Source organism: Glycine max, chromosome 4 (assembly GCF_000004515.6).
Source record: "Glycine max cultivar Williams 82 chromosome 4, Glycine_max_v4.0, whole genome shotgun sequence".
Lineage (NCBI taxonomy): Eukaryota > Viridiplantae > Streptophyta > Magnoliopsida > Fabales > Fabaceae > Glycine > Glycine max.
In genome coordinates, this window is record NC_016091.4 from 42,766,436 (window position 1) to 42,777,920 (window position 11,485).

General features: G+C 37.1%; 1 protein-coding gene across 1 annotated transcript; it reads left to right on the plus strand.

Annotated features, from left to right (window-relative positions):
* The first annotated feature begins 495 nt into the window (after positions 1–495).
* Positions 496–10,812, plus strand: LOC100816258 (DDT domain-containing protein DDR4). The gene is made up of 12 exons (XM_003522306.5): positions 496–1,286; positions 1,375–1,485; positions 3,701–3,787; positions 3,884–3,921; positions 4,006–4,087; positions 4,696–4,802; positions 4,909–5,074; positions 8,149–8,241; positions 8,410–8,533; positions 9,236–9,278; positions 9,426–9,620; positions 9,699–10,812. Exons 1-12 carry the CDS (start codon positions 897–899, stop codon positions 10,474–10,476), a joined length of 2,214 nt encoding a protein of 737 aa, XP_003522354.1. The 5' UTR covers positions 496–896; the 3' UTR covers positions 10,477–10,812.
* The last annotated feature ends 673 nt before the right edge of the window (positions 10,813–11,485 follow it).

Here is an 11,485-nt window from a genome sequence, read left to right on the forward strand (position 1 = left end):
ATATATTATTATCGTGTTTTCCTCTTTTTTGGGCGTATAAGAAAAGGAGTTTGCAAAATGAATTTCAAGTAAATATCTTCGGCCAATTTGATATAGGTCCTTATTAACTTGTGTTGTGTGTGTGTGTGTGAGATTTCAAGTTTTTAATTATATACCAATAAAGTAATGAATTTGCAAAATGCAACCTGGTTTCCGTAATCCTTGAGCCAAAGAGGGGAACATAATCCGCATTTGAAATTCATCACTCGAGGATGCTTAGGTCAAATCGGACATGGAGTTGGCAATAGAAAGTAGAAACAAGTGATACATAAATCACAATACTACTTATTTTTCCTTTCGTTTATAGAAATTATTGCTATTTAAATTTAAATTAGAAAACAACGAAAATCAAAATCAAATTACCTGTGTAACTCCGAAACAAAAACATAACAACCGTACGATTAAAAAATAAAAATAAAAAACAGAAACAGTTTTACCAAATAAGTGTAAAAAAAATAAAAAATCAAACCTTCAATTTAATCAAACCCAAATTCCTAGTACTGTGTTTCTGACCCTCTCCAAAATCCATCTCTCTCTGGTTCCTTCCTTGAGTATCCTATATTTGCAGAACAACAACATAGGCACATAGACTTTGTATTTGAGGGTTTGTGTCCCTAACTTCGGTACCTTAAAAAAAAAAAACACTGCTCAAAATTTTTTTCTTCCAACATTTATTGTTTCTCTCTCTAGAAAAAAGAAAGAAGTGTTTCTCTCTCCTCCTTTCTCTCTCTACAACCCTTGATCTTCTTCCTTCTTCACTTTGATTTTCCGCCTTCAATGCGAACCCAACCATGGTCCTCTACACGTAATCCCACCGTACTTAACCTAAAACCCTTTTGATCTCTCTGTTTCACACCATGTCCCAAGGATCTCCCCCACAAGACACCACCGAACCCTCGCCGGAACCCGATTCGTATAAGGAGGAAACAACCGCCACAACCACCAACAGCACCGCCGCCGATGCTGCTCCTCCCGCCCCCACCCGGAGCCCCCCCACCCGGAGCCGCCCCTCCCGAGCCTGCACCATGCGCACGGCTGCACGCCTCTACGCGGCGTCGCAGCCGGCGAGGCCAAAGGCCGCGAGGAGGGAGCCTCGCCGCGAGGAGTCGCCGTCGCCGCCGTCTCCGAAGCTGCAGCAATGCAGCAAGATCGTGACGCCGCTGGTGGAACCGCCCCCGCCGGTGCAGTTGCCGCGCTACAACCTCCGGTCCATGTGGGAATTGGCTTCAATACTCAATTTTTTGAATGTGAGCTTCGAAAATATTGTCTTTTTGCTTTTCATTGGGTTTGTTATGCATTCATTCTCTGTGTCTAAGGTTTTTGTTGTTGTTGCAGCTGTTTAGGCCACTTTTGAATATTTCAGTAGAATTTTCGGCTGAAGAGTTTGAGACGGCTTTGCTCACCCCGAATGACACATTGGGTGATATACATATGCCTTTGCTAAAGGTTGGTGCTTTTTTATTCTTTTTCCTCCATTGGTTTGTTTTTGTGTATGTACTGCATTTCTTCTTTTTTCTGTGAATGTGGGTGATAATTCTTAAGTTCTAGCCGTTGTGGGTTGTGTTAGTATTGTGCTTCTTGTTATTGTTAGGAGTTTGTTGGATGTTGCATTGGTGTGTTTTTATTGAATTTGCAGTGGTTTTGGTTATGGCTGCATGTCTTGAATTTGAAGTTGTAGTTTTGTGCTAGTTTTGTTGAGTGTGCCGTTGCCTGGGTGGGAGAGAAATTCGGAGCTATGAAATGGAGTTCTTGTTAGTGTAGGGTATTAGGAGGGTGCTGTGGTTGAAAGAGAATAGATTGTGCAATGGGGCATTTGCTTTGGTTAGTGTAAGCTTAAATCTAGTCGTATGTTTTGGGAATGTAAATAAAATGACGAAGGTGAGAACTTGTCCAAATTTTCCAAGAGAATGGGTCGAATCTGAATGATAAACTTGGGTACAAATCACTAATGTGGAGTTTGTAAGTACATTACTGAAAACTTTTGGAGTTTGTAAGTACATTTCTTGTTTGATGGGGTGGTTGAAACTTTTGGAATCTGGGAAATGATGGAAGGAACTGAAAACTGAACACCCGCAAATGTGGAGTTTGTAAGTACATTACTTGTTTGATGGACTCCTGGCCATAATACGGTTTACCAATATAATATTGGGAGATTGACATGATTGCTTTGCTACTGAGTTCAATGTTTGACAGAAATTCGTAAGCACAAAGCAGGTACTTGATTGGAAGATTTTGTGGCATGTATGAGAAACCCTTTCTTCCCCTTTTGAAAAAGATAAATGTGTTCTGTTCACTTGTTCCTTTCATGTGCATCAGTGTTAAACTGGGGACTTCTGCTGATTGGGTGTGCTCTCTGCTCTGGTTTAGAAGCCAATTTCACTGTTGAAGGATAGTGTGCAACCATTAAGTTTTGTTCATTTATTCCTATTGTTTCTAAGTACAAAGTAATATGCTATATCAAACGGTTACAACTTCCAAATGTACCTGTGGATATTTTTTACTGGGTTTCAGCTTTGTTGGCCCTATTCCTAATTTTCTGGGGTTCAAATCAATCTCAAAGATAATCATGATCATTATTCCAGTATAATTTGCTGGACTGTTTATAAAAGTGTTTAGGCATCATCACAGAAATTACTAAAGAAAAGGCCTACTCTGAAGAATTCTCAGAACTTTTGAGACAAAAGTCTTCATTGTACCTAATTCTTGCTGCAAAGTTTATGACATGAACTATAGCTTTCTAGCAGATTTAATGTTGTTGGAAAATTATTAAGTAAAATAGCTCTGTACTGAAACTCCTGTGCTACAATGAGAAAGTGTTTGTATTAGAGGTGGTTCTTATTCTTCATGTTCCTGACGTAATGTGTTTGTAGATGGTGATGAATTGATCAAAACAGTGGTTGTTGAACTGTTTTGAAATTTAACTTTTTGGTTGACTATTATAATGACATCAATCTTGCTGAGTCTTTTACATAGGCTGATGAGTGATAAACAGATAGTGGGGACTGGGGAGTGAGAAAGTTTAGGCTGTTAATGTTATTCATCATCCAGATCTTGCAGAGGTGCGTGAAGTTTTGTATTTTAAGCTGCAGTAATGCAATGAACTCTGTCTCTTTCAATGTCTATACTTACACTGGTCCTTCATGGCTTCATCTATTGTGTTATGCGCAGAGTGGCTAAGCAAAACTTTGGTGATACTTGAACTAATTTAAGTTTTTTAAAATTGGATTAAAACTCAGTCTCTTTTGTGGGTGGATAGGTAGATATAGTTAAATGAGCGAGAGAAAGTCAAGGCCTTTTAATATTAAGTGGTCTTGCAGTTTAAGTGTCATTGTCTTTTAAGCCATAGTTATGGGAACTGATCCCTCTCAAATTTATTCCTCTGCAAGATCAATACTGTTAAAATAGGAGAAAACAAAGGTATAATAATGGACTGAAAACCATGTGTCTGAGTACACAACGGATGCTCTATTATATTGTGGTCATTACAATAAACACATGAGAGGGTAGTTTGTTTCCTCAAAATCAGATTCTACTTTCCTACTAATAATAAATGTATATTATTTTACCCTGATTTTCAGTGAATACTTTCTTCTGTATGCAATGTCACAAGCTTGCAAAGTTGCTGCTGGTCTGATAACAACATCAATTCATCTTTTTATAGGCAATTCCTCCCATTACGCGAATGGCACTTTCACGTGATACTTGGATAACTGTGTTATGCAGAAAATTGAGAGATTGGTGGCACTGGGTAATAAGACATTTTTTATTCAGCTAGCTGATAATTCAGAATAATATAACATTGCGTAGTTTCAAGAGCTAATATGAAAATGGAATTCAAATGCAGGTTGCCGATGGGGATCTACCTATTGTTGCTTCACATGGGTAAGTAATCAGTTAGGCTTGCAATATCTAAAATCCGCTTTATGTGTTTACCAAGTCTCATGTTGTGCTGACATGACATGACAGAGCGGAGGTTGAAGTATATAAATCACTTGATCCAGGGGTTCGTGTGATCATCCTAAAAGCATTATGTGACATTCGTGTTGAGGTACTTTTACTATTTAATGCTTGTGTATCTATATTTCTTATATTCCTTTTCCTTGAATGGGTGAATGTTAGTATGGTAGGATACTAGGATGTGACCACTCTCCTTGGTTTTTGAAAATTATGCAATCTATTCATGAGGTGCAGTGAATTAACTGCCATTATGATCTATGCATGAGATTTATCCTTTATTCACTATTTTTGCTTGGTTGCTTTTGTGTTCAAGTTGCAACCACCCTTTTTAGGTTTATTTTATCCTGTCTCTCACATTGAGTGGTTCTTTGGGCTTGCATATTTAACAAGGGTGTGATTTTCTGCCTCAATAGTTTGTCTGTAATAAAATATGCATGGCCATGTAGTAGTTAGGGGGCCAATGGCTATTGTGTCTTACTAGGCCCCCATATTTTGCAATAACTTTTTCGGGGGTTGAAAAGGGAAGGGGGGGGGGAGCAGTGCAGCAGGTAGGTACTCAAATTCCCATAGATAAAAACCTACTAAGTGCATCTGTGAAGGAAAGTTGTGGGGCAAATCATTCATTGCCTGAATTAAATATCTTACCTTTGATCATCCATTTGGTAATGTACATGATTAAACTTGACTAGTATTTTGCAGCAAGAAGATATCAGAGGTTACATTGACAGATCAATCAAACATGGCATTCCACTTTCAACATTCCGTAAGGAGCGTATTGGTGGTGATTCACACGGAATTTCTTATTGGTAATATACATGTGCTTTCACTTCAACCTGTTCAAAATTTGAAGTGTCATATCTGAAAGTTAATGTACGTTTGTCTTTTTTTGCTTTTTTATTCACATGAGTGCAGGTATGAAGACGACCAAATTATTGGTCATAGGTTGTATCGGGAAATAAGGAAAACTGAGGTGGTTCAAATGAAGAAAGGGAAACCAAGAGGTTCCCAGGTTTTTTCTAATACAACCTACCAGTGGGAAACAGTTGCTACCAATTTTGATGAATTTCAGGATGTTTCTGTAAGTTACTGAAGCTCATCTATCTATGTTCAGTGGCTATGTTTTAACAGTTCAGTGTTTTTCTGTGAATTGGGACTTTTGAGTTATAAGTTTTGAACTAGATAATGAATCACAAATTGATACTACTTTTATTATGATTTAAAAACCCTAACTTAAGTTATAAGTGAACTTATTGAATAGGAAACTGTTATTTAGTAGAACATCCAAAGTTAATTATTGTCCCATTAGATTCACAAATTATTGATCAAACCTAATAATAACAAAAACCAAGTGAAAGTGAGTCACATTATTGCAAAAGATTTTGCCTGTCATTGAATTATGAGATTTAATCATAGTTTTCTATCCTGCTGATCCCAAAAATACTATAATGGAATAATGGGATGGTCACTATACCAAGTATTATGAATACACCATGAATAATTCATACTACAAAATTAAATTAACCAAAATCAAACATGTATTGATCATTAATAATTAGAAATCAAGTATAGGCTTACAATCACCTTCAATCAGTGTTATCAAATAGCGGCCATGGTGACGCCATGGTGGAATGGCGTTGCGGGAATTTGAAAAAATGCCACCAAATAGCGGTGGCGTTGCGGGTTGCAGATGGCGGCGCCATGGCGGCTGCCATAGCTATGGCGGAATTGCGTTTTTTTTTTGTTTTTTGCGAGATAGGTGTTGGGCTGACCCGACCCAACCCTAACCCGATTTTTGCATGCAAAAGGGGTGAGCAGCGCAAGCAGGAATGGCACCACGCAAACGCGATGCGGCCCGCCAACACCCAGCACCTGCACCACGACGGCGAACATGGCACCCCGCACCAGCACCACGCACACGACGACCAGACGGCGGCAACGGCACTATAGTCTGCGACGGACGGCAATCGTGGTTCTGTTTTTTATTTCTTTTTTTGTTGCTGTTGTTGGCGCTACAGTTTGCGACACCCCTTTTCTATGTTTGGTTGTGCTTTTTTTTTTTTTCTGTTCACCCCCTTTTTATTTTGTTCAGCCCTTTTTTTATGATCTTTTTCTGTTTGACGCCCCTTTTTCTGTTTTTTATGCTTTTATCCTTTTGTTATTTTGAACTCTTGAATGAGTTTATTTGATATTGGGTACTTGGTTATTGTGGGAACTCACGAAACATTTTTAGTTTATTTGAATGCAATCCATTGTTTTTTTAATTTTATATTTATTTTTTATCTATTGTTTTGTTAATATATATATATATATATATATATATATATATAATTTTTTTTGTCCGCCATGACGTCCGTCATTTTCCGCTATGCCATCCGCCATATTTTTATGGCGGATTTTTAGCTTTCCGCCATTAACAACACTGCCTTCAATCTAAAGCACAATTATCAAGTCAATCATCAAACAGCAAAATTGGAGCAGAGAAGTGGGTATGGCCAGAAATAGAACAACAGTGGTTGGCAACTTGCCAAAACTGAGCCAATGACAAATTAAAGGAGCATAACAAGTAACTAATAAAAATTGTCTAACAAGTTTGTGTGCTCTGGCACAATTATGTACTCAAACAAAAACTATAGTTAAATAGGTAACAGGTATAATCAACTAGAAAGGAAAGACTACGTAAAATATACATACATACATACATATATATATATATATATATAAGACCTATGCAAAACAGAGATGGGCAGAAATATGCAAAAGAGGAAGAACCTGAGAAGGAAGAAGTCATACCAAACAGAGGTGGTGGATCAAAGACCTGAAAACAGAGGCCAGAGGCTGGGGCCACTGGAAAAAGGACATGTTTAGCCTGAAAATGCTTGGCAGCTGCTGGGAGTTAGTCTGAAAATGGGTTGGAAGAGAAGAACACCAAGGTGAAAACAGCGTGTGTGGCTAGTGGGATTTTCTGATGGTTGAAGAGGTTCCAACCCTAGAGTCCTTATGATTCCAATTAATCAGAAAAATTCCCTAAAAAAATGAGCAGACAATGGCAAAACGTTGGACAGACAAAACTGGAACTTTGTCCAGTTCAGAGTCCTGCTATAGGCAGAGTTTGTCAATGAAAGGCCGCAATCTCAGCCACAATATGCATGAAGCACAGACACAATGCAACAGAGAACATAAAGGAGTCTGAGGGTGCAATTTGGTGCTATTAGTATTAAGTACTTCATATTTATAATACTCCCTCCAGTCCTTTAAAATAGTTAAGTTAGTTTTAATTAATAATGTTATAAATTTCAATTTTATTCCAAAAATAGCCTTTAAATTAATTGGTTTAAGTAGTGGTTACATTACTGAGGTGTAACTTGTATTGTTAATAGACCAATAAATGCATGAGAAATGATTAGGTGCCTTATTAATGGATTTCACAAAATGAAGTGTAAAAAGAAAACTAGCAATTAATACATATTAAAGTGGGTCTATTTTTCTTATAATCAGGGAAAAAATAGAACACCCTTTTGTTTCTTATAAAAAAGGATTGGAGTACAAATTAGTATATTAGAAAAATTGTATTTACTTAATTGCACTTTATAAAAAGAAAGAAAACTCTCCATTAGAAAAAAAATGTATGGCATATTTATCACTGTACCTTAAGCTTCCTTTTTGTGGGGGGTGGTAGTTTAGTTTAAAATTGTTGTTCAGACTGAAAGTCTTCATCAGTGTTGGGAACCTGAGAGATCAAATTAACTGCAGCAATTATTTAATGGGATAAGATGGTTTTTCTATTGTCTTGTTCAATCCCATCCAATGATCTAACCTTTGACCAATATTATTTATAGTTTCATTATAAACATTCAGAATGCTGATACAACAACTAAGCCTTTTCCCACTATGTGGGATTGGCTACCCTACTTGAATCGTATGGTTTACAACTCCCTCTATTTCTATGTTGTTTTCTGAAAGACCCAAGAATGTTGATATATATATATATAGATAGATGATAGCATTGACCTTTATTTATTTATTTATTTTCCATCTCCAAAGTAAGGGAAATAATACAAGAATCTCCTAACTCTGCCATTTTTTCATAAAGATTGCAACCTTTTTTTTTTAGTTGAGCTTCATCTTATTTGCTTTATTCATCTGATTGCGCAGGAGAAGCTTTTCACAAGTAAAAACAGAACGGAGGCATCTGTAGGGAAGAAGGTGAAGATAGACATGCTCCCTGAAATCGAGAAAGTTCACAGGGTACTTTATTTTTTTATTGTTTACTGGCCCAATAACATTTTTAGGTTATGGGTGGCATGGGTTGAGAAAATTAAGATGGGGCATTCTGAGAATTGAACTTGAATTCATGTTTGCTCTTCTTTTTATCTTGATAGCATTTAACTGACAAAATTGGCCCATCTTGTGCAGAGAAAGGAGAAGTTGCTGAAAAAACAACACAGACAAGCTCTTCTTCTTGATAATTTCTTGGGTGTTGATGGGCTTGCCCCTGGGCGTTCACTTCGTGATAGAAAACCTGTTACCTACACTTTTGGTAAGAAGTTTTATCATAATTTGCATTTTGTTTTCACAGCTGGGGTAGGCCTCTTCATTTTCCTCATTTTTTTTCTTTCCTTTGCATGAACTGCTCGAGTATATTAGAGAGTTCACTATTTTTGCAGTTGATTGTTGTGGGTATGTTAGGACCCTAGGTACCTTCTGGGGCAAGTAGCATGAATAACCATTATCTATTTCATTTTTAGGAATGTCTGGTTTTAGCAGAACTAAAAAGTTTTCCCCATGGACCTGGCGGGCTTCTGATTTGCAAGTACAGGGATAATTTAGTGGGGCTTTCTGATGGCTGACTTTGGGTTTTTGGATCATTCATTGAGTCGTTGGATCTAATAAATGTTTCATTGAATTTTGCATAGCTATCATGGTCGGCCTCCCGCCCCCACCCCATATCACATTTTTAATGAATAAAAGTAACATTATCACTAAGCTTTGTTGTAACTGTACTGTGCATCGATAGTGACGAACAGTGGTAAAACAATCTGAACAAGAGTAAGTTGACGGTTTCATTGTGCATCCAGGATGCAACTTTATACTTCAGCTTCCTGTTTTGCTATTATTATGATAACAAGTTTCACCTGAACTACCTTATTCTGTTTGGTTGGACAAAAGTTAACTTATTTCTTAAGTATCAGTATTTGCTGATTTTACATTGACCTAACTTTTGACATCGCTGTCATTGCAGATGATTACGATCGATCCATCAGTGAAGCAATTAAGATAACCAAGTATGGAATTCTTCTTTTGATCTTACACTCTTGTTCCTCCTTTTGGCTGTTCTTGATGTGTTTTTATCTTTCGATATTACATATGGCCAATCATGTGCATCTGTTATGCTTTGTACTCACGGCATAGCATATTTTTTTCATTATCAGACGGAAACCACCATCCCCAGAACTTATACCCAGGAGAGAAGCAGGAGCAAAACATGCAGCTTTAACCAATGGTAAATGGAGTGGTCCTTCACATGACCCTCAAGACCTGAATTTTGGCATGCCATCACCAAAATCACCTGACTTCGATGATATGGAGGAAGATAATCAAACTGACATGTTGGACTTGGATCGAAGGTTTGTAGTTTTGTTTTTTCTCCCTTCAAATCTGTTCTGATGACTTGTATCTTATTTCACTGATAATTTTCACATCAGCAATCGGCGAAGACAGAAGCCTAAACGGTATTCGGAGAAAGAGTTTGTTGAAGCACTGTCGGATAATGAGGCTGACTATGACAGCGATGATGATATTGTTGGAGAAGCCGTGTATGATGAAGAGTATCTCCAGAAACGTAAGCAGAGAAAGAAGGCTTCTAGTAGCTCTGGGTCTGAAGGAGATGAAGAATATCATTGGGATGAAGATAATGTTGAAGATGAAGAAGACGATGACGAAGATTCCTTGAGTGCCAGTGAGGATAGTGACAAGCCTCGTAAAATCAAGCAACTGCCAGGCCGTACTAGGAAGGAAACTAAACTCAGGTCTGTGGGTGAGATTCAATCAGGTCTAAGACGCAGTAAGAGGGCAACAACAAAAAGCCGTATAAATTATCGAAGGTACGAGATATCTGATTCAGAAACAGAGTTCATTAAATCCGACAAGTCCAATGCATCAGACGATCACTCAGATCCTACTGAGAATGGGGAGTATATGATGGAAAGTGAAGACTCCGACAGCAATGACGAGGAAGAACAAGAAACCAAAGCAGTTGAGCCTGTTACTTACCCTGCAGAAGAAAACAACCAATCTCCTGCTGTAGGGGAGAATGAACAAAACCAAAACCAGCCTCCTGAAAAAGCCAGTAGCCCAGGTCAGGAAGTTGAGGGCACTGCAAAGCGACGCTTCCTTGATTTGAATGAGCTTGCCCCTAGCTCAGGTTTTGATGATGGTCCAAATACAACAACACTGAAAGATGAAGGCAATGATGATAACTGAAGCTACCCCTTTTACTTGAAAGCAATCAAGGAAGCCAAGAGACATGTATGATAATAGAAATATAAATTTTGTTATGTGCCTCAGGAAGTTTCGGCTAGATCTCTTCCTATGGCAATCTAAGCATCCCTTGGTGCATGAGTTTGCCACCAGAAGCAGCAGCATATGAGTTATGTAGATTAGGTAGTCATTTTTTAGTATTTAGTATTTCTACATCAAAAGGGTCCACGGAAAATGAATGAGAATTTATTCTTGGGCGTTATTTGGCCCATGCAATCGGTGTACAATAACTGTTAACAAGTACTGTAACTTTAAATAGATATGGCTTTTGATTATCAAGCCCTGTAGTTCTTTTTTTTCTTTCTGTCTTCATGGACTCTCGATAGTGATCAGCTTTTGAGCAAAATAGGGTTGACCGTGTTTCTTTGTTCATCTGATCAGATAAAAAAATGGTCTCACTTTTGATTTCTCTACATAATTGCTAGTTTCTCATCTGTTCGAAGATTGTATGCTTAAACTATCTTCTTAATGTCATTGATTTTCGTGGTGATTTTGCTAATATACAATAATCTTTGTTTATTTTCTATACAAAATAAAAGTTTCAATTGCAAAAGGCATATAATCTGTAATTTTAAAAGCATTTTAACAAATTCAAACTACTGAAAACAATATAGCATGGAAAAATGTATAGGATTTATGATTTTTTGAAATTTCACATGCATGTTAGGCATATAATCTGTAATTTTAAAAGCATTGCAACAAATTCAAACTACTAAAAACAATATAACATGGAAAAATGTATATAGGATTTGTGATTTTTTGAAATTTCACATGCATGTTAGGCATATAATCTGTAATTTTAAAGTATTGCAACATATTCAAACTACTAAAAACAATATAGCATGGAAAAAATGTATAGGATTTATGATTTTTTGAAATTTCACATGATATTCTTATTTGTTAAAGTTTATAGTAATTTCTTAATTATTTAAAATACATTATGTACTTTTGT